Genomic DNA, 21,623 nt, shown 5'->3' with positions numbered 1-21,623 from the left:
CAATCTAACAAAGGATAGCAAGAATCTGCCTCGGGGAGAATCGTCAGCCGGGACATCCTCAGCTGGGTCAGGGGAACCCGGGAGGTCTGGCATTGGAGCCTTGGTGTTTGACTTTGGGGTATCGGCACTCAATGGAGCGGGGTCGACTGGACTGTCGTGACTTGGTGAAGAAGACTGTGTTGGGGGGAATGGGGCTTGATGGGGAAGAAGCGAAAAGATTGATAAAGAATCGAAGAGGAGCACCCAGGCTGGATGGCGTAGAAGTGACTGGACTGGCTGGCGGAGGTGTAACGGGGGCGGGTGAAATAGGGTCGGCAGCAGTTGATGGACGAAAAACAGAAAGATTGGATATGAATGATGGAAGAGTTGTAAAGCTTTGTTCAAGTGCTGTCTCGAAGATTAATTGACGAAGGCGGGCGAGATTGTTCAGAAGAAAAGAGAACAGATCCGATGGAAATGGGGGACTAGTCGGACTTGTTGGACGCGGAGCAAAAAGGCCTGATGTGTTAAGACGAAGGCTATCTGGACTTTCTGGGGCGGAGGAGGGAGAGCGTGACACAGATTCAACAGAGCCACCAAGACCTGGTGTAATGGGAGCTGACGAGGAAGAACTGGTTGTGTGACTCAAAAGAGCGCTACTGGATGGCGACACAGATGTGACGGTTTCTGGTTTCGCGCCCTCCGGAACGAACTGGACCAACGCAGGGTCATCAGAGTCACTTCTTGCTAGAAACACCCGGTTATGAACAGCACTTTGGTCGAGATACACGAGTTGCAACGGCTCATCATCAGATCCCCAGTCCGGAAGGCGAACGAAACCCCAAGGTCTTGGATCCAGGAAGTCCTCGGGGGTTGGGCTAAACGATTCCCGACAGACCAAACACCCAATGTTCCTCGGGTTCGCAGTCGGAAAAGCTCAGTAGCATAAGGGAAAGCTTCCCAGATTTGGTTGTCAGGATCGGCGAGTAATAGACCGAAGATCCAGCTGTTTGCAGGATATCTTTGCCTCAAGAGATAAATGTGCCAATTCTCTGGATCAAGAGAATTGTCTTCTTTTGGTAGAAATTGTCTAGTGGGGATGTGTGTGTTGTAGGACGTTGACGACGGATAGCCTCTTTGAGTTGTGTTTGAACTTGTCGTCTCTTGCGGAATAGAAGGAGCTCAAGTGTCGACCACAGCAGATGTCCATGGATGTCTAGCCAGGGAGTGTCCGACATTATAGGGGTAGAAATTCAAGCAGGTCCCACACCCAAACAGGGCCAAGTGATGAGAGAGACAGATGGAGATAACAAAAAGAGAAAATGCCAAAGATAAAATGCCAAACATAATGGTGAGGCGGCCCACAGAAGGCTTCATTGTGAATGTGGGCCCCTGTCAAAACAGAGGAACGGGACAAAGAAAGAAAACGTGCCATGCTGTTTGAATCCTTTGGGTGGGTAGAGACTGTGAGCTTATATAAAGGTTGTTTGGTGATTTGGGTTTACACCTACAGCGAAAAGCATGCGCAGTAGGGTTCCACAGTGACAGCCGGTTAAATCTCGGCGCGCTTCCCCCGCCAAAAACGGCCGCGCAACCCCTGACAACGCTGTTCTCTACAACCCAAAGTAAACACAGCTGGCCGCGACCACCTCAACACCACATACCCATAGATAACGCACCATCATTGCCACCAACGACATCGACTTTCCTCACGACAGCGACAACCAGCCATCAACCATCATCATGTCGGCCCCTCCCAAAAGGTCATCCTCTGCCAGAGCAGGCGGCGACAAAGACAAATCCAAAGTCCACAAGCTCTCCCTCAAAGGCTCCGCCAAACTAGTCGCCGAATTTGTTCGTCGCCGCCGATCCCCTCCCATCCGCATATTGCCCCTTCCAGCGGCGCCCCAACTAATCGTTGTCTCTTCTAACCCAGTTCCAATATTCCATCCATACTATCCTCTTTCAACGCGGCGTCTATCCTGCCGAAGACTTCTCCGCTGTCAAAAAATACGGCCTCAACATGCTCGTGTCCTCGGACGACCAGGTCCGGTCCTACATCAAGAAGATCATGTCCCAGCTCGACAAGTGGATGCTCGGCGGCAAGATCTCCAAGCTCGTTATTGTCATCACGGACAAAGACACCGGTGAACATGTGGAGCGGTGGCAGTTTGATGTACAAATCTTCAAGAAGGCGTCCTCATCATCCAAGTCAAAAACATCAACACCGATCGGGGACGAAAACACAGGGGAGGAGAAGCCAACAGCGACCGAGAAGGAAAAGGACAAGACCGAAGCCGAGATCCAACAGGAGATTGCGGCGATTTTTCGACAGATCACTGCGAGCGTCACGTTCCTGCCGCAGCTGAGCGGGAATTGCACCTTCAACGTGCTGGTGTATGCTGATGCTGACAGCGAGGTGCCCGTCGAGTGGGGGGACAGCGATGCCAAGGAGATCAAGGACGCGGAAAAGGTACAGCTGAGAGGGTTCAGCACGGCAAACCACAAGGTCGAGACGCTGGTCTCGTATCGGTTGGTGGAGTGAGATTTGCCATGAGCAAACATAGGGGCAGTGCATCCTATCTTTGCATTGGCCACCAGCGCTGATTAGGGATGCCAAGGAGTTGGGAGTACTGGGAATGGTGGAAACATGGTCTTTTGTTTTATTTATTTACCTCTGTTGCTGTGCTAACCAGACACTCGCATTTATTTTAGTCAAAGAGAACAAGATACAGCAAATCATTGCGCATCCATTTCAGAAGAAGCATTCTGTTTCATGCTTCGCTGGTCCAAGTCTCCATGCTATCTATGGTCCCGCTCGTATTCCTCAAATCGCTGTGTCGCGTCTGTCAATCCGACTCTACGACAAACGCTCGCAAATTCTCAAACCCGCTTGAAGAAGTACACGTAGGCAAACTTCTTCATCTCCTCCACATCCTCCACCTTGACCACCTTTTCATCGTTGAACAGCACCCACGAGGTCTGCTCGCCGAGCTTCTTGCGGATAAAGGCAACGTAATGCCTGAAGCGTGTGGTTAGTATACTTTTATTAACGCAGCCGGTGATGTAAAGACTTACCCGGCATGGATACTCGTGCCCTTGTGGCATACAATAGACTGCAACTGAAAGTTGGCTGGAAGTTCTGCGCTTCCTGCCCCCTTCTTGTCGCCAGCCGGTGCCGCCGTTTCCTCTCCATCCACCGCACCACCGTCGTCCGGATGGCTGAAAAGCCACTCAATAGCGCGCTCAACATCTCCATTGGTCTCTTTGAGCGCCTTGACTGCTCGTGGCCCACCAAGTCCCATGCTTTCCAGCATGGCCAGCTTCTCAGGATCTGCCGCGCTGGCACATCCGCTGTCGCCACCAAGAGAAACAGGAACATCGATGTCGGGATCCTCCATGTGCGCAAACAGCCACTCCATAGCTGAGTTGGCATCCGAGTTACCGGTCGCATGCAGCCCCTTTTCGCAACGAACCCGCGGGAAGCCCATGCCTTCCAACATGGCGAGCGCCTCGGCATTCGGAACAAATGCCGGAACGTTGCTTGCCGCGGCAGCCTCGTCTTCTGGTAGCGCCTCCTCATCAGGTTGCTGACCCTTGGACAGATAGCTGTCCAGGGCAAACGGCTCATCGTCAACAAGCACGGGAACATCTACTTTTACAGGGACCCAGTTGACAACCGCCATCTTGCGAGCATTGACCACAAGCACCTCGGGGAAGGTCTTGAACAAGGTGCGCTTGGAGAAGCCGTCCTTGCTGCTGCAAGAGGTACAGCCAAGTTCGACCACCTCTGTGGCTGTGAGATTGTTGAGGCACTCCTTCAATGTGACTGGCTTGTATTTGGGCTCTTCTCCTTCTTCGGCTGGCAGCTTTTCGAGGGGTACGTCGATAAAGATGCTGTCTTGCTCGTTGGAGCTGTACCGGACCTTTTTGCAGTTCAGGCACTGGAGACGCTGCTCAAGAACAAAGCGCATTGACTGGGTGGGGTCCGGGAGGCCTGACGGGTGCTTAGACCGGGTGATGAGCTTGATAACATGTTGCAACAACTCAAACGCGTCTTGCTGGCGCATTGTGGAAAACTCGGCATGGCCCCGGCCGATAAGGTGCTTGAGCATCGATGGCTGAAGGCCCTTCTGATGAGGAACCTCAGGCGAGTGTTCCGACACGGTGATGTCCGACTCTGGTTTGGAGTATCGCCCCGACAGCAAACCATCCGCGATTTTGCGCAGCTGGGTCTCAAGATCTTGGGCAGGGTCGAGCACGTCGGGAAGAGGTCCGACACCTGCACCATAGCGCTCTTGGAAAGCAGGAATGTCAAATAGACATTGGATAATGCTGGCCAGGTAACAGCTGTTTCCCAGGTTCTTCAGACCCGTCAAGCCAGGGCCGAACTGGGGGGTCAGTTCCTTGCCGTCTTCTGTTGTCATGGAGAACTCCCATCGAAGGTTTTGCTCAATCTGCATCTCGGTCAGGCTCTTCTCCGTCTTTTGACGCTCCGAAAGGAGAATACCCCAGTTGGCAAGGTGAGCCCCAAGTTCCTCATCGACACGCTCCTCGTCGCATGTGTAGCAGTAGACGTCAGCAGTCCCTTCAGGGGTGATCGAACCAAGTTTGACGGCAACTCCGTGGCCGGTTTCTTGAGAGTGCGCCAATGCGTGGGAGTTTCCACCAACGCCACCAAACTGAGCGCGTCCGCAGCCCAGGGCGCTACACTGTAGACACAGCCAAAGGTTCTCCTTCAAGTCACACTTGGAGCAATGGCCTAGATCCTGAGACTCAATCTGCTTTGGTGGATCTTGTTGCAAGGTCAGAATGTGCTCGCAGCTGGTCATCTCCTGCTCCCAAGCCTTAACCTCTTCCTTCTGAGAAAATGTGTTCGCCTTCATGACGCTGTCGACGATGGGGCCGATGGCAGGATCCTCTTTGTCGAGCTCGTCGAGGCCACACTCCAGACATTTCACCGTAGTCTTGGTTTCGTATCGATCGGCTTCCGTCTCGGCGGCGATGGCCAGCTTGGACATCTTGAGCGGTGGCTCATCTCGCTCAATCACCTTGCGGGTGCGGCGAATGTTAACGGCCAAAGGATGGCCGTGAGAGGTGCTGTGGAGCTTGGCATGGTTGCGGTCGCCAGGGCAGCCGCCGTTGAAGCATTTGAGGCAGACGTCTAGGCCTGCAGGATCGTCGATGGAGTCAAAGCATTGTGTGCAGTCCTCGCGGTAGACCGGGTCGGATGGCCCTGGCTTGGAGAGGTCTACGTGTCGAGGGAGCTTGGTCAGTGATCACAGCACAAGAGACAACATATAAAGGAGGGGAGAACGCACTGGCTGATGAGACGTGAGGGCACGCCATCTTTGTCGACGTAGACTGTTGAGGTCAAGCAACTGGTCGAGACAAACTGGAATCACTGACTGAACTTCTGATCCGAATGAAGCTACCTAGGGTAAGGAGGCAGAGCTGAAGCTGGTGTTGGAACACAGGGCGGGCAAACAATGGACGAGCAGGCAGCGAGTGAAGACGCGGGGTGGCGGGGCATCAAAGCTGCAGCCGACCAGCCCCAGCAAGGCGGTTGCTGCCCCGCCATGCGTCTCTGGCTGACAACGTTTACCTGTTTTACCGTAGCACGACCAAGGTAAGCTATTCGAATACCCTCTGTAAGATGGCCTACCGAGAAAACTGGAAGTCCAAACCATCGGAGGCAAGCTAGCATTCACTGAGCAACAAGTGATTTATAATAGCCACCATCAATTTGATGGTCATGGCTGGCTCGGTCTCCGTAATCTGATCATCTTATCTCCGCGGGGGGTGGGCCCTTCCCCACTCGACAGCTGCAGCCGACGTCGGAATGACGCTTGGTGTTGCATCAAGAAATGGAATTGGCGGTGTCTCACTAACAGATTGTGACCAGTATCCAACGCGATAAGCCACCTATCTGTTAAAACAAGCTTGGGCCACCCTCTTTTTTACTCTGCCGCGGGAGAATCGCCCCTTCAGTCATCATGGACAAGTCCCGCATTTCCATCTTTCGCCCTCAAATCAATTTTCTTTGAAGCATTTCAACCCTCGATTTCTATCAACGCAAATAACACCTGATATTCCGTCCATTCCATATCAAGTCTACGACGACTACTTCCTATCAGATCTCCCGAATCAACCCCGGCACACAATACAACAAACACCATGCTTTCCAGAACAGCCCGCGCCGTGGGTGGCCGTCTCCTCGCGCAGTCCCTGCGCCCGGTTGCCATCCCCGTTGCCCGCCAGTTCGCCCCGATTGTTTCGCGCCCTGCGACACGCCAGTACCACGAAAAGGTGATTGACCGTGAGTATCTCCCTAATTCACAACGTCGATATCGCCCTTTTCCTGCCTCTCCCGCGCTCGGCTCGGAAATACTGACATGCTGTCGCTTTGCGTCACAGACTACTCGCGTCCCCGAAATGTCGGCACATTAGACAAGAAGGACAAGTCCGTTGGTGAGGGCTTAGTTGGTGCGCCTGCAGTATGTTGTCTCTTACGGGTATAATGTTTCCTGGAGGCATTCTAACTATGGACCTGTGAACAGTGCGGTGACGTTATGCGTCTGCATATCAAGGTCGATCCCGAGACACAAGTCATCAGTGATGTTCGGTTCAAGACGTTCGGCTGTGGTTCTGCCATGTAAGCACCCCTTTTCCTCTTTTCAACGAATTCTGGGTTCGGCTCGTCATCCAAGTCCGAGAATCCGAGAGATGAGGCTACAAGTCAAACAACATGGGCCGACGTGGAGGCGGCTCGATCGCGGAATGACCACTTCGGTAGCGCCGTGGCGCTGGAACAAGCCCCATCTCGGCGATTCAGACGGTGAATTTGGGGACCGGCGAAGCTATACGACAATCATGAGAGATTGGGCGTGGGCGTATGGATGCTGATCATGTCGCAGTGCTTCTTCCAGTTACCTTACCGAGCTTGTCCGCGGCATGACCCTCGATCAAGCGTCCAAGGTTAAGAACACGGAGATTGCCAAGGAGCTTTGCCTTCCACCAGTCAAGCTTCACTGCAGCATGCTTGCCGAGGACGCCATCAAGTCTGCTATCAATAACTACTACAAGAAGAACCCGCAAGTAAAGCCAACAAACCTTGCCGGGACAGGCGCCACTCTGGAGTCTGTTGCCGCTTAGAGGATTGGTTGATGCTTGGATGTAGTACTGTTGTTGGACCGCAAAAGATTTTGGATTGAACAGCCGAGCTCGCCATCATCTGAAGGATGGTAGGGCAGTGACTGTGTTGGTGGCCGTTTTATGCCAAGGTTTTCGTTTTTAGCATTTGTTCTTGGGTTGCTTGCCGCGTTTATGAGATTGGCGTTGGCAACAAATGTTTTGGCATGCGTATGTACATGTATGGAGTGTGACGCCCCCTCATAGCGGAGTACGGCCGGAGTTTGTGGTTTTTGCTGGGGCTTTATTACCAACGGCAATGGGAATCTTCTGATCGTAGCTGGAGTATGTCCGGAAATAAGATCTCATCAACTCTTGTCCCTGTCTAATCTTTTGGTCTTGGAGGGTATTTCCTGTTCCAGCCTGACCGACGGTGAGCACTGTTATGATGCCTCGAGTTGGGACGCGGACCATAGTCGGTCTTTTGAGGCGCCCATGACGTTTCATGAAACCCCCACCCACGTGCCCCTCCTTGGGCGAGCACAGCAGTTGACGAATCTCAAATCATGTCGTACTAACGCATGTCCTGTCCGCTGCCAGATATGCATTGATGGGGTGTGCTGTTGTGCAGAGCGCCTTGCCGCATTGGACCGGGATATGCCGAAGGAGATAACAGACTTCGACGGCACCTGATTCGGGAAAAGAAAACCCTCCCATTTCTAACACAGCAGTTTTCACCATCAGATCATTGGGGTACAGTACCCGGCTCCCGAGACATGTCGTGGACGCCCAGTCAGGCCCCGGGAGAAGAAATAAGCAAAATCAACAAGAACAGGAAATAACCTGACGTCCAATGAACCATCCATCACTCGCGTAGCAGCTCCAGACTACATACCTATGCAACGAGATTCTGCTTGAGGCGGTGAGCTGCGCGACCATCGGGAGAGCCACGTCGGCCATTTTGATGGCGAGAGGCACTGGGTACGAAGGAAATAAAAAGTAGGGTTTCATTCGAGAACAGTCAAGGAGGTGGGACAAGAGGACTCGCTTATGCCACCCACAACCAATTGTCATGGTACCGAACCTCGCAGAGGCTCTTTTCCCGCCGCCCGCTTGGTCTCTTGTCAGCTCGCACCATGCAGGCCAAGGTCAGAGGGTTGGTCCGGTGACTTGCTAGTGTTTTTTTGTGTTACCCTAGTGAGAAAGAGGTTCACCATCCCAACCAGCAACGATGTTGGTGATGGCGCCCGACAGGGACATGAGATGGATACACAGAGGTCACCACGTCACGGCACACAAAAAACCCTCCGGCCTCGTTCTCGACAGGCTGTGAAGAAAAGGATGACAAGAGAGTTTGTGCCACCGCCTGTACTAGCATGACCGCATGCATCTTTCCCGTCCGGCAACTCTTGTGACAGCTTTTTTCGAGTCCCACTCGAAGCCAGTACCAATCCCATCTGGCTTATTTGTTTGGTCTGTTGTACACCTCCCACACCAGAACAAGGCCACCATTATCCCACCCTCCCCCATTTTCTTCCCATGAAAACCTCGGCAATTGTCTGTCAGGGCCAATGTGAGATGTGATGGCTCGGATATTGGGGCCGGGGGCGCTTTGAATGAAACAAAGGAAAAGCCACGGGCCAACCGGTTACGAAAAGGGCCGGTGTCTGTGTAAAGTGCGCCGATGCAACCGTTTCCATCGCATTGGGTCCCGGAACGAGCCCAGAATTTATTAGACATCTAGTATACATGCTAAACCCCGGCTTACTCGGTATCCCACCACCAACACCCGAACGCGCGAGGCAGAGGCGTCCCGAGAGTTGGGTCCACCCCGGCCCCCCGGTCTGTTCCGTGCTGTTGAATCGGGCCAAAAGAAATGGAGCCCCTGCCTCGAAGTTGGTGATGTGGATGGTCCCATCCACCCATCCCACTCAACCCCGGGGTCGTCAGCTAGGTAGGGGTGTGGGTGTGGGTGCGTGAGTGGTGCTAGCCGCCGTCTTACCACCATCCTCGCAACAACGGCACAATGCACGGTGAGGTAGCGCCAACGAGAGAACTTCCCCTCGGGGCAAAAAGTGGTGATACAAGGCTCGAGGCTGAGAGTACAAGACTACACCAGAAGCCATCGTCACGATGGTGTCGTTTGACCTTGTTCACCCCATGTGATATTTGGTACTTTTGTGGTGTTATTGGGGAGCACCAAGTCCAACTCGAACATCTTTTTGGCATTTGACCCTCCTAGAGTACATACACCTGTTGACCAACACTCTTTGTTGACCAAACCCGCATTATTCCATCCATCTACCTTTATTACCAACAACCCGCTACTAGAGTTGGGATCCCCACTATATACCGAGTTTGGGGACTCATTTCTTTGACCATCACCATGAAATTCCACAGGAATTTACCACACGAGGAGGAATCAGACAAAGATGGGGTCAAGAGGATGGTAAATAAGGAAGGCAGAAGGGGACGTTATAAGGGCCGTTGGAGGTGGTGGAGGCCGACACTTACACCAAACGAGCCGTTTACATCATCACCTTCACCGTCACCTCAACGGTCCAGTTTGAATCCGGAATACAGCGGTAGCAGCGTCGACATTCTTTCTGATGGCGGCAGCTCCCAGTCCGAAGAGGACTATCAGATAAAGCATTCGCTTTCTCTAATCAAGGCGCCATTGTCCCCTGACGATTATAGTGACTCGGGGATTTCCCTTTCTGACAGCATTGAGCCAGGGACGAAACTTGAACCACGGTTGGCAATGCCCTACATTGGAGCAGAAGCCGAGGGAAATCGCCCGTCATGGAGAAACATCCGACCCGCCTCTATCGTCCAGTTCCCACGCCCCTGTGTGAATCCGGATAAGGAGTTCAAAATCAGGACCGTCCACTTTACCGTCCCGCTTGAGCACCACAAGCCCTCGGGCCGGCAAATCAATATTCACGCTGAGCTCGTATACGACACCCACGAGCGGGACAGATTCGACAGCTGGGTCCCCGCGTGTCGTGCCAGTCCTATTTTGGTGTTCCTTTGCGGCGGACCAGGGGATAAGAACCCGCATGATCGATCGCCAGCGTTGAACAGGACGTTGATTGAGAAGGGGTATGTCGTTCTGTACGCCGACTATAGGGGTACAGGGCAGAGTAGCAAGATTGACAGCGCGACTGTCAAGACCTACAATGACACGAAGGATTTTGCTGGGGCGGCCGGTTATTTATCGTTGTTTCGACAAGACAATATTGTGAGGGACCTAGAAGCCGTGAGGTTGTGTCTAGAGGAGCACTTATACCCGTTCTCATCCACGAACGGCAATGGCGGAGATGGATTAAAATGGACCTTGATGGGACAGTCATACGGTGGTTGGGTGGCATTGACCTACCTGTCGTTTCTCCCTGGGTCGCTGGCAGAGGTGTATTTGACGGCCGGACTGGCGCCGGTGACGATTGGGAGTCCGGACGAGGTTTATGAGGCGTTGTATAGCGGGATAAGGAGGTCGAATCAGAGGTACTACCAGCGTTACCCTGAAGATGAGGTCTTGGTGAGGGAGGTATACAACACCCTTTTGTCGAGGGGGGCAGCGTATGAATTGCCGGATGGATCGAAGAGAAAGCTGACAGCTCAGACGTTTCTGACCTTGGGGAGGAAGTTTATTGGAGGCGACTCTGGACTGGAGGCGGTGCATGACTTTGTGGGCCAGCTGCATGGACAGTTGGTGAGGAATAATGCGCTCGTCCCGTCGCAGGAAGTCTTGAAAGAGTTTTCAAAGCTGGAGGGGTTCAAGCTGCATTCAAGGCCGTTGTACGGGGTCTTGCACGAGGCGATTTATTGCAATAATGGAGATACGGCGTCGGAGTGGTCGGCCCAGAGGGTTGGGAAGAGGCATCGGGAATACAATGGGTGGCTTCAGGGGAAACATGCTGCGGAAGGCCAGAGGCTCTACTTTTCGGGTGAGATGGTGCTCCCCTGTTTGATGCCCGAGGAGTTCAGGTATGCAAATGATTTGGTAGCGAGCAAGGCAGATTGGGAGCCATTGTACGACTTGAACCGGTTGAAGGAGAACACAGTGCCAGTCAGAGCAATGGCGTATCAAGATGATCTGGCTGTTGACTTTGAACTGTCCAAGCGAACGGTGGAAGCTGTCAAGGGATGTGTGATGGTCGTGGGCAAGTCGGGATGGAACCACGGCAGTCTGAGGAACAACACAGATGAGGTGATACGGATGCTGTTTTAGATCATAAATACCCTTGGGATTCATTTTTGACTTAGACGGGTCACGGGATGTCAGGACCAGCAACTCCCAGTGCCCCCACGGACAGCTGCCAAGCAAGTGACGCTCAAGCTGCCCCTAGCTCATCAGTGGACATGGCGATGAGCTCAGCTCGACCACAAGGCTGCGATAAGAGTTCCGTAGGTCCAAGGGAAACCCCGAACAAACAACAAGATTTCAGCATCACAACTCCAACTTCCCAAGAAGCCCAGCGAGATTAGGTTGCAGTGCAACGCTCACATCGCGGCTTACTACCTTGCCTTATCATCACGTGGAGCGCAGACCCCTAGCTGCATGCGCTGTGGGTTGTTCCCCGCGATCAGTGCTTATCGCTCGGGGCAGACCCCACCGCATTTTTCCAGGTGTGAATCATTCCAGCTTTCAGGTTCCTGGTGCGACGATTTACTTGCGACAAAGAGCTCCAGTTGTGAACAACATCACCAGACAACACACAGCGCACACCATGGCTCCCACACAGACCCCCACGCTCCTCTGGGGTGGCAGATTTACCGGTAAGCCCATTGACCTGTCATTGTCTCGCCATTGTGTTGTTTGCGCGCTTAACACCATTCGAACAAATAGAGGCCATCGACGACTTGATGTTCCAGTTCAACGAGTCCCTTTCCTTTGACAGGGTGCTCTACAAGGCCGATATCCACGGCTCCATCACCTATGCCAAGGCCCTCCACAAGCTCAACATCCTCTCCGACGAGGAGCTCGGCGAAATCGTCAACGGCCTCCAGCAGGTCGAGAAGGAGTGGGCCGAGGGCAAGTTCGTTATCGATGTCAAGTCAGACGAGGATATCCACACGGCCAATGAGCGCCGCCTGGGCGAGATCATTGGCAAGGCTGCTGGCAAGCTGCACACTGGCCGCTCCCGAAACGAGCAGGTCGGTGTTGACATGCGTCTCTGGGCCGGCGAACAGCTCGACCAGCTTGCTGCTATCCTCAAGGATGTCCTCGCGACCACGGCCGCGCAGGCCAAGGAGTACCTCCCCGTCCTGATGCCAGGATACACTCATCTCCAGCGCGCCCAACCAGTGCGCTTCTCCCACTGGCTCCTGTCACACGCCACCTTCCTCATTGGCGATCTCAACCGCCTGAAGGGTGTGCAGGAGAGGACATCTGCCTGCCCTCTGGGTGTCGGCGCCCTCGCCGGCAACCCCTTTGGCATTGACCGTGAGTTTATGGCCAAGGACCTCGGCTTCGCCTCGGTCCACCCAAACAGCTTGGCCTGTGTCGCCGACCGAGACTTCGTCGTGGACATTCTCCAGTGGGCGAGTTTGTTGATGGCCCATCTCTCCCGCCTCAGCGAGGATCTGATCCTCTTCTCCACGGCCGAATTTGGCTTTGTTCAAGTCGCCGATGCCTACAGCACTGGCAGCAGTCTGATGCCCCAGAAGAAGAACCCCGACAGCTTGGAGCTCATCCGTGGTAAGGCCGGCAGAGTTATGGGACAGGTAGGCTTTTCCAACTGGTTTTCATCCCAAGAAGAATGCTGATGGGACCACACTAGGCTTCTGGTTTCCTTGCCTCCCTCAAGTCTCTTCCCACCTCTTACAACAAGGATCTCCAGGAATCTGTCGAGCCCATGATTGACTGCATCAAGACCGTTTCTACATGCCTGCGGATCATGCAGGGCGTGCTTGCCACCCTCAAGGTCTACCCTGAAAAGATGAAGGCTGCCCTCACCGACGACATGCTCGCCACCGATGTGGCTGACTACCTCGTCCGCAAGGGTGTGCCTTTCAGACAGACTCACCACATCGCCGGTGCCATCGTCCGCAGGGGTGAGGAGGCTGGCGTGGCCATCTCCAAGCTTCCCCTCGACGACTTCAAGCAGATCTCGCCCTTGTTCGAGGCTGACGTTGCTGATGTATTCGACTTTGAGAAGAGTGTTGAGAGAAGGAACACGTACGGTGGCACGAGCAGCTCCTCGGTGCTGGCGCAGATTGAGGCCATTCAGAAGCTTGTGCAACAACAGTGATCTTGTACGGTGATACCCGAAAACTACGCGACGGATAAATCGAGCTACTGGATAGCCTCGATCACTGGTTGTGTGACCGGGGGGTGGGAACGGCAACACTGTGCAACTTTAGTCCACACCCTACCAACACTGGAAAAGGGGGAAAATAAATCAGGGCAGCGCCACGCGCAGTCCGATTGTGATACCAATGAAGAATAGCGCCCCTGGCGATTCGAGTACATAGTGTACTACTTTGCCCAATATCTTGCTGATACCTAATCTGAAACCTATAGGGGGCAATGTTGGGCACATGGACCTGTGGCGGGCTTCTCGAACATCTTTTGGTGACATCATTGAAGTTGGAGACCCCCAGATCCCTGACGTTTGTTTTGCATGCCGTGCTGTGAGCCGTAGGTACCCGCCACGTGCCCGCCTTCTTGAGAATGGTTCGGTTTTTTTGCCTCTGTTCAACCTGGCAACCAAAAGTACCACAGAGCGGGCCTCCGCGACGATATGCGAACGACTAAATAACGACCGAATGACCAAGACGTCACCATGTCCGTAAACCGTGCCGCTTCCGTCTCCTCGGCCGGCAATCAACGCTCGACATCGTCCTCGTCGGCAAAGTCCAACAGAGAGCATCTTCTCCCCGAGGCCGATGTGCAAGCCCAGGTCGTGGCAGAGCATCTGCCGACCGGCTTCACTGCCGAATTCGACGCTACCCTCCCCGCGCCCAAGTCCAAACCGGCCTTGGCCACCACCTCTCGCTCTAACAGCACCGCCAACACGACAAAAAACCACTCGACCGCCGCCGAATCCTCCCTCAAACTCCAAGGCGGCGACATCCACCGTGAGCTTTTCCGCCTCGCCGCATTCGAAGGCGGTCCCGGTGGTACCTCTCAGATCAGATCCGGCTCGGTACACCGGCGCGCAAACACTTTTCACAACCCGCGAGAATACCGCCGCTCCCTCGCCGCCGAGGAAGGCCTCAGCGTGGGCGACCAGTTAGCACCGGGTGGGTTCCGCCGGGCCTATCTCCTCCAGAAAAGAAGAAATGGCAAACCAAATGACTTCTATGCTGCCCGAATGCCGATCACGCGAAACTTTGTCGAGTTTTTGAATTTGTACGGGCACTTTGCGGGTGAGGACTTGGAGGACAGCGACGAAGAGGCGGTGGAGTCCGAGTCGGAAGATGAAGATGGGGAGAGGAGGCCGCTTTTGACAACGACGAGGGAGCGGCAAAGGCAACGGGAAAGAGAAGGAGAGGCAGAAGGGAGGGAGGGAGCCGGCATGACCAAGACTTTTTTTACTCTGCTCAAGGCGTTTGTCGGGACGGGGATCATGTTCTTGCCCAAGGCCTTTAGCAATGGTGGCTTGCTATTTAGCAGCTTGGCCATGGTGGGGGTGTCGGCGATTTCGATGTGGGCGTTTCACCTGCTCCTGGAGCTGAAGGAGAGGTATAGGGGGGGCTATGGCGAGATTGGGTATGCCGTTGCCGGGGGCAGGATGAGGGGCCTGATTTTGGCGAGTATCGCGCTGAGTCAGTTGGGGTTTGTATGCGCGGGCATTGTGTTTGTGGCGGAGAATTTGTTGACATTCTTCGAGGCGGTGATGAAGGATAGTCGGAGCTTCACAACGGCTGGACTAATCGCGCTGCAGTTGGTGATTTTGGTACCTTTGAGTTGGATCAGGAATATTTCCAAGCTGGGACCTGCGGCATTGCTGGCGGACGCGTGTATCCTGGTTGGGGTTACCTACATTTATTGGTATGATATCACGAGTTTGGTGGATATGGGAGGGATGGACAAGGGCGTGGTCATGTTCAACCCGGATAGGTACACCATGATGGTTGGGTCGGCCATTTTCACATTTGAAGGAATCGGCCTGATTTTGCCCATTCAGTCGAGCATGGCCAGGCCGGAAAAGTTCGAATGGTTGCTGGGCGTTGTGATGTTGATCATCACTATCGTTTTCACAAGCGTCGGTGCCCTGTGCTATGCCACCTTTGGTCTGGACACTCAGATCGAAATCATCAACAACTTTCCCCAAGATTCAAAGCTTGTCAACGCGATTCAGTTCCTGTACTCGGTTGCCATTCTGGTCGGCACGCCGGTTCAGCTGTTTCCCGCGCTCAGAATCCTCGAAACCAAGATCTTTGGACGCAAGTCAGGCAAGAAGAGTTTGAAGACAAAGTGGATCAAGAACGGGTTCCGCTTCGCCATGGTTTGCCTTTGTGGAGTCATCTCGGTGCTGGGAACAGGAAATCTTGACAAGTTTGTCGCACTTATCGGGAGTGCGGCTTGCGTTCCGCTCGTCTACGTCTACCCAGCCTGGCTTCACTACAAGGGGGCGGCTGAAACCAAGGCTGCCAAACTTGGAGATCTTGCCATGGTGGTACTGGGCTTGGTGGGGATGGTGTACACGACGGCTGTGACGATTATTAACAGCTTCATGTAAAAGAAACTCAACTGGGCTGGGATGGTCAATGACTAAATGACAGGATATGGATGGAAGAAAAAAAATAACACAGTGCCGATATAGCAATGCTCATCAGCCATCTCATTATAGTCTTACTGCGAGTGATGAAGATATCGCTCTGACATGTTTTGATGCAATTGCGGTTCCCTGGCAAGGCAAGCACAACCACATCAGGCAACCGCAATAACCTCACTAACATGGTGGGTACAGGCCTTGTCATGATTCTACCACCTACTTGTGTTCTAACAGCCTATTCAGCTCACACAGCAAGGACCAGGGCTCGGCCATCAGAGGAAGCTGTCAGCACTACTCAAAGAGGAGGCTATTGCTTACGTTGATGTTTTTCTATGGAGGGATTTCCAACAATAGGTACCAAGTTGATATACTCTCTCAATCTGGCAGCATTCTCACTTTTAGAGGTGATTTGGAATGATACTTACGCGGCTCCCAGCATACCTAAGTTGCGTAATACAACCGAGCTCACCATTTTGAATCCTGGAATAAGCGAGAAGAAATCGATGTGCCTCAGCCCCAATTCGGCATACTTGCCTCATATTTGGGTGGACCTTGTCGGTTCGGTCTTCGTAGCACGGCTTTGCAGCCGATGAAATTGTCAAGATGCCAGACATGCAAGTCAATGGGCTGAGTGGTACATGTATGTAAGCGGCCAACCTTCCCTCTAGACTGGCTCTCGCCTCCATGTCCAAGCACTAGAGAGCCTTCTTTACGTCCCGAGTCATTTTCCTGCAATCTTTACCCTCAACACAGGAGCCACAAGAACCGACCAGCACCATCGCCCACGACTGCCATATTATCGCTGTGTCCGACCGTGGCTTCCAAAACGACCCGTGCTTCGCGGGACCGCACTATGGAAATGGGTGCTCGGTTACCGGCTGCGGTGGCAGCGGAAAACAAGCGGCGACTTGAACAGCTGTTACAGGAACATTGGACAGAGCATGTGGATGACGGTCGCGTGGTTTTCCAAGGGTGCAAACCGGTGTTGCAAGCGATCGACTTGGGCTTAGGGGGTTGTTATCCCGAGATGTTGTCTGAGATGACTGGGTCGAGGGAGTTGGATGGCGTTGGACGTTGGACTTTTTCTCGGCGGGAAAGCGAGAAGAAAGGGGGGCGATAAAAAAGAACAGCATGGAGGGTAGAGTGGGTAGTTATGTAACAGGTACAACTTTGGGACAAGACACTGGCTAGCAATTTACAACTTGTACCTCATGAATCTATCTGTGCCATCTAGATATTCACCATGTTCTTCCAGAATATCCCTGATAGAAGATTTCCTAGTAACCGAACAACACCTACCAAAACCTTTTACCACGCCGCTTCCTTGGACTTCTTCACTACAAATGCACCACGGTCCATGGTGTTGATGACAATGAACCCGCTAGGCAAGAAGGGGTAGTGACTCCAGGTGCCAGTGAATGTGACATTTCCACCACCGGGAAGGTGATCGTCCTCGGGGTATGTGTCAAAGTATGCCACCTCCTTGATTCCTTTGCCGGTGGGATCTCTTGGCACAGACCTTAAATCCAGCACGCTGATGCCAAGGGCGTAATTGCTCTGGTACGAGAAGCCATCTTTGACAAACTGGTTATGGTCGATTCCCTTTCTCAGATGCTTGTAGTGTCCCGTCTGCTTCGGTTTCTCGAGCGAGCTGATGTCCCAGATGTACGAGACGGGGTAGCCTTCACGTGCAGGACCGCGTGCGTCGACTTCGTCGTATTCATCGTCAGCAATGATATATTGTTGCCACTGGGTGTCCAAGACCCATCCCTGGTGGGTATAGCTGGCGCCTTCGTAGGAGGTGGTGGATATGATGGTGATGTTCTTCTTGTCGGTTACGTCGTAGCTAGTGATCTGTCAGGATCCTCCCAACCGTGCGAGACTTGGCAAAACACTCACATCGTCAACGCATCCTCATTATACCCATAGCAGATATCTTTGCCAACATGCTTCTCATCCGGACCACGATACACCAAGCACTGGGCATCGTGCACATAGCCGTCCGCACCAGACCCACCAAGTGTGGTTGGGTTTGCAGGGTCCGTCAGGTCGAAGAACAACAATCCTGCCTTGTATGTCGAGTTCCTGGGCTGGAATCCCACAGCCACACCGTAGTTCAGCTCCTCGTTGGTCAAGACATTATGCGATCGCCCAATAGGCAAGGCATCTCCCCACCATCCTGCCAGGTCCTTCTGGTTGGAGAAGACCACGGGACTCGCCGGGTCAACGGTTAGCAACTTGGCCAAGTCGAATATCTGGACTCCGTGTTTCTCCGCCTCGCTACCAATAACAATGTAACTCTTGTACCCCTTGATCTCTCTCCACAAAGACGGTTCAGCAGTGGTGTATTGTGGGAGACGACCAAGGTACACCAGCTTGCCTTGCTTGGTTACCTCGGCAAACGAGGTCCCGTCCAACTGGGCAATGGCGACGAATTCTCTTCCGTCAGGGGAGGTCCAACCCCATGATCCGGCCCCCCTACCTTGAGTGCTCCCTAGCTCGGCATGGGTCTTGAAGTCGTACAAGTCGAGCTCCTTGCACCTGAACCTGTAGCGTGAGTCGTTGGGGATGTAGGTCGCAAAGCCGTTGGTGCAGGCGTAGAAGTCGCTGGCCTTTTTGACGGAAAACTTTTTGTACTGGCGGGAGTCGTAGGCACCTTGGGCTTCGAACTCACTCCAGACACGCTTAGACTTGTGTTAGGGGATGTTCATATTTATTGATAAGGACAGAAACTGACATTTTTGAGAGCCATGATTTGCTCGTGGCGGATACCACTGTCATAGAGCTCGGCCTTGAGCTCTAGATTCACCGGAAGCTCCTTCGCTGCCGCGATGGCAGCAAAGATTGCCATGACAGCAAGTGTCTTCTTTGGTGTCAGCATCGCGCGTGGTGTGCGTCCCGTCCGTGTGTGCGACAAATGTGGCGATGATAAGGACGTATAAGGTATACACTGGACGCCAGGAAAAATTTATAGCAGTCACAAGACTTTGTGGTACCGCAACCAGCTTGACGTGACAGCTCAGAGATTGATGTAGCCCAGCTGGATCGATGTAGCCAAGGAGAAGCTCATGTGGGCAACCATGTGGTCTCCTCTTGGCATTCTTATACCTGGGAACATTGCAGGAACTCGAGTACCTACCAAGGCAAGCATAGGTAGTTCACCGCGTGTTTCCGTTTACACGATATCACAGGTTACACGATATCACAGGTCCATTTGGCGTCATGGGCCAGAAAGGGCAGGTAATATATCTATCCGCCGCCAAGCCCGGCAGTTGCCCACAAATCAACAGCTCTACATAGAGTGAGTGACACATGGCCGCATATCCGGCATTAATCCCGCGTTTTATATGTGCGACGACTGCTGTAACGGCCTGGGCCCAATGCCGTGGCACTATCTGGGATAGATTGTCCTACAGATGAGCCAAGTGCACCTTCTGGTCCAGGACTCGGATGAAGTGATCCGGGCATCAGATGATGGATGCACCCCAAGCGATGGGCCACCTGCCTGCTCTATCTCTCATGCAGTGTAATTTTCGTGATTCTACAACATTTTGACGACAAACATGAAAAGGGCTGGCACTAGGCTGGCAAGGGGAGCTACCAATGATGTGGCCCTGTTTGGATGTCAAGAAGAGTATCTAGGCACCTTCTGGTGTTGGGTAGGGATATATGGAACCACAAAATCCTATTTCACTTTATTTCGGCTTTGTGAGGTGGGTGTAGGGATTCAAGGGGTTAGGGGTCCAGGGGTCTAAAGTAGGGTACCTACCTAAGTATCCTCAACCAAAGCCACAGGTTCGTTTAACCCCCATTCAATGCTGAGACGACAAAAGTCTATTTCACGTTCATCTCTTGAAGCAATCGAGATCTACATCAAAGTGGATGGAAAAGTTCAGCCGATGTTATGCATTGCATGTCTTGCAGGTTTAGCACGGCCTACGCTTTGGGTGCTCAGAAACCGGCTACAGTCGTTTACGAGCCCATGTGCCTGTAGGCCAACGCAATTCGCATCACATATATCTGTGCGGAACGTCAGAGTGCCGCCTGACTGCAAGACGAGAGAGACCATACCGCAGTGCGAGAATAGCAACTGTCGAGATTTGCAAGCATGGTCACCCGTCATGTAACCTGCGGTTCGACACGCTGTGCACAACGATCATTTCGCCCGTCTGCATTGCGTTTGGTCAAGAACTATTGATGACGCTTGAAATGATATCAAATGATGCTGATGCTTGTGTAAAGGGATCTGGCTGATGAGAGCATGCATCCAATTGTATGCAAGGTTCTGGGGGAGATATTGAATAGGTGGCAGTACTTAACATTGCTCATGCCTTCATGCTTCTCCTCGAACTTTGTCACGCCCAGCAAACAGTTTCCAACTTGCACTTTTGCTGGCAAAAGCCACCTCACCATCATTAACGGCTGGATTTTCTTATATCTCAATATCGAACTGTTTTCTTGTCCACATCCAATTCCTATCGCAGCCGGCTGCATCATCCCGCCGCACCGCTGGCACCCACACTGCTTTTTCCTAAGCTCCTCTGACTGCAAACGAACGAAAAGAACAACATCTCATAACAAAAAAAAATAACAAGAAATGAGACCCAATACATCCCTCCTTTTAGCATGGGCTCTCCCTCTGGCCCTGGCGGTCCCAGCACCACTTCCTGTTGAGGATCGTTCTGCCTTGGAACAACAAAACGCTTATCTGGAACATCTGGAACAACGCGCTCCTAATGAGGAGGGAGCTACTATAGAAGAGCGGGCTCTTCTCGAAGAACGGTGCGGTGGTGGCGGATGTGGTAGCTGCACAGGTAGCGGGTGCGGTGGTGTCCAAGTCGCCGCCGTTCCAGAAGTTATTCAGAGCAGTCCGTGCACCACGTGCGGGGAGGTTGTCGTTCCTGGACCACCAGGACCACCTGGACCTCCTGGACCGCCAGGAATCTCCACTATTGGTCCTCCAGGACCTCCTGGAATGCCTGGCGGTCCCGGTCCAGTAGGTCCTCCTGGCCTTCCTGGCGGTCCCGGTCCAGTAGGTCCTCCTGGCCTTCCTGGCGGTCCCGGTCCCGTCGGTCCTCCCGGTCTCCCTGGCGGTCCCGGTCCCGTTGGTCCTCCTGGTCTACCTGGTGCTCCTGGTCCTGTTGGTCCTCCCGGGGGTCCTGGCATCCCTGGACCCCCTGGGCCAGTGGGTGCTCCCGGGGTGGGCGTCGTCGGACCCCCGGGACCACCGGGACCTATTGGACCAACCGCTATCCCTTACCTCAGCTATGGACTTGGGTATCCTGGGGGATATGGATATGGCGGATTTGGCGTCCGGGGAATCGGGTACCCTGGATATGGCTATGGTGGTTATGGAGGATATGGGTTTGGAGTGCGTGGCATTGGGGGATATGGAGGATATGGCGGTTATGGAGGGTTTGGTGCCCGTGGTTTGGGAGGATACGGAGGGTATGGAGGATATGGAGGATATGGTGGGGGTTTTGGCGCCCGTGGATTTGGAGGTCGTCCGTGAACAACAACAGGATTGGACGTGACACTTCTGCGCTGTCACGTGTTTGAATGCTACTGATCTTGGTCAGTTGCTATATGCCCGCAGGATTCCTACCATCACATTCATTTTTTTTTGCCAGGTAGCTACCTATGTACCTAATGTTTATTCATAGTTGCGCAGCGCTGAATGAATCTTATTTGTTAAAGGAGAAAGATGTCATGGACTGAAACATTAAATTAGACATTACGCTACCCTGTTGACCGCTCAGTTGTGAAAACCTCTGATAATGAAATGGT

At 53.2% G+C, this 21,623-nt stretch overlaps 8 protein-coding genes across 8 annotated transcripts; 6 read left to right on the top strand and 2 right to left on the bottom strand.

Annotated features, from left to right (window-relative positions):
• The first annotated feature begins 1,560 nt into the window (after window positions 1–1,560).
• On the top strand, window positions 1,561–2,749 carry MAD2 (Mitotic spindle checkpoint component mad2). The gene is made up of 2 exons (XM_062911629.1): window positions 1,561–1,833; window positions 1,916–2,749. The coding sequence occupies exons 1-2, from the start codon at window positions 1,723–1,725 to the stop codon at window positions 2,522–2,524; spliced, it is 720 nt and encodes a 239-aa protein (XP_062765193.1). The 5' UTR covers window positions 1,561–1,722; the 3' UTR covers window positions 2,525–2,749.
• Window positions 2,728–5,716, bottom strand: ubp14 (ubiquitin C-terminal hydrolase Ubp14). Its single transcript, XM_062911628.1, has 3 exons — window positions 5,301–5,716; window positions 3,058–5,230; window positions 2,728–3,001 (listed from the first exon to the last, which is right to left on the bottom strand). The coding sequence occupies exons 1-3, from the start codon at window positions 5,326–5,328 to the stop codon at window positions 2,863–2,865; spliced, it is 2,340 nt and encodes a 779-aa protein (XP_062765192.1). The 5' UTR covers window positions 5,329–5,716; the 3' UTR covers window positions 2,728–2,862.
• A 57-nt stretch (window positions 5,717–5,773) lies between these two features.
• Window positions 5,774–7,507, top strand: ISU1 (iron-binding protein). Its single transcript, XM_062911627.1, has 4 exons — window positions 5,774–6,298; window positions 6,397–6,476; window positions 6,540–6,634; window positions 6,897–7,507. The coding sequence occupies exons 1-4, from the start codon at window positions 6,157–6,159 to the stop codon at window positions 7,132–7,134; spliced, it is 555 nt and encodes a 184-aa protein (XP_062765191.1). The 5' UTR covers window positions 5,774–6,156; the 3' UTR covers window positions 7,135–7,507.
• A 1,989-nt stretch (window positions 7,508–9,496) lies between these two features.
• QC763_400140 (uncharacterized protein) lies at window positions 9,497–11,341 on the top strand (the record flags this gene model as incomplete). The annotated part of the gene is made up of 1 exon (XM_062911626.1): window positions 9,497–11,341. The coding sequence occupies one exon, from the start codon at window positions 9,497–9,499 to the stop codon at window positions 11,339–11,341; it is 1,845 nt and encodes a 614-aa protein (XP_062765190.1).
• Window positions 11,342–11,840: 499 nt separating this feature from the next.
• On the top strand, window positions 11,841–13,364 carry ARG4 (argininosuccinate lyase; the record flags this gene model as incomplete). Its single annotated transcript, XM_062911625.1, has 3 exons — window positions 11,841–11,889; window positions 11,960–12,837; window positions 12,894–13,364. 3 exons carry the CDS (start codon window positions 11,841–11,843, stop codon window positions 13,362–13,364), a joined length of 1,398 nt encoding a protein of 465 aa, XP_062765189.1.
• A 534-nt stretch (window positions 13,365–13,898) lies between these two features.
• On the top strand, window positions 13,899–15,800 carry QC763_400120 (uncharacterized protein; the record flags this gene model as incomplete). The annotated part of the gene is made up of 1 exon (XM_062911624.1): window positions 13,899–15,800. One exon carries the CDS (start codon window positions 13,899–13,901, stop codon window positions 15,798–15,800), a length of 1,902 nt encoding a protein of 633 aa, XP_062765188.1.
• A 1,344-nt stretch (window positions 15,801–17,144) lies between these two features.
• On the bottom strand, window positions 17,145–18,949 carry QC763_400110 (uncharacterized protein; the record flags this gene model as incomplete). The annotated part of the gene is made up of 3 exons (XM_062911623.1): window positions 18,574–18,949; window positions 17,736–18,520; window positions 17,145–17,682 (listed from the first exon to the last, which is right to left on the bottom strand). Exons 1-3 carry the CDS (start codon window positions 18,715–18,717, stop codon window positions 17,145–17,147), a joined length of 1,467 nt encoding a protein of 488 aa, XP_062765187.1. The 5' UTR covers window positions 18,718–18,949.
• Window positions 18,950–20,433: 1,484 nt separating this feature from the next.
• Window positions 20,434–21,576, top strand: QC763_400105 (uncharacterized protein; the record flags this gene model as incomplete). The annotated part of the gene is given in 2 exon segments (XM_062911622.1): window positions 20,434–20,868; window positions 20,873–21,576. Coding segments are annotated over 2 exon segments (933 nt in total). The 3' UTR covers window positions 21,371–21,576.
• Window positions 21,577–21,623: the final 47 nt, after the last annotated feature.

Source organism: Podospora pseudopauciseta, chromosome 4 (genome assembly GCF_035222475.1).
Source record: "Podospora pseudopauciseta strain CBS 411.78 chromosome 4, whole genome shotgun sequence".
NCBI classification, from domain to species: domain Eukaryota; kingdom Fungi; phylum Ascomycota; class Sordariomycetes; order Sordariales; family Podosporaceae; genus Podospora; species Podospora pseudopauciseta.
The sequence above is the reverse complement of the archived record's forward strand: the minus strand, read 5'-3'. Positions and strand labels throughout refer to the sequence as shown.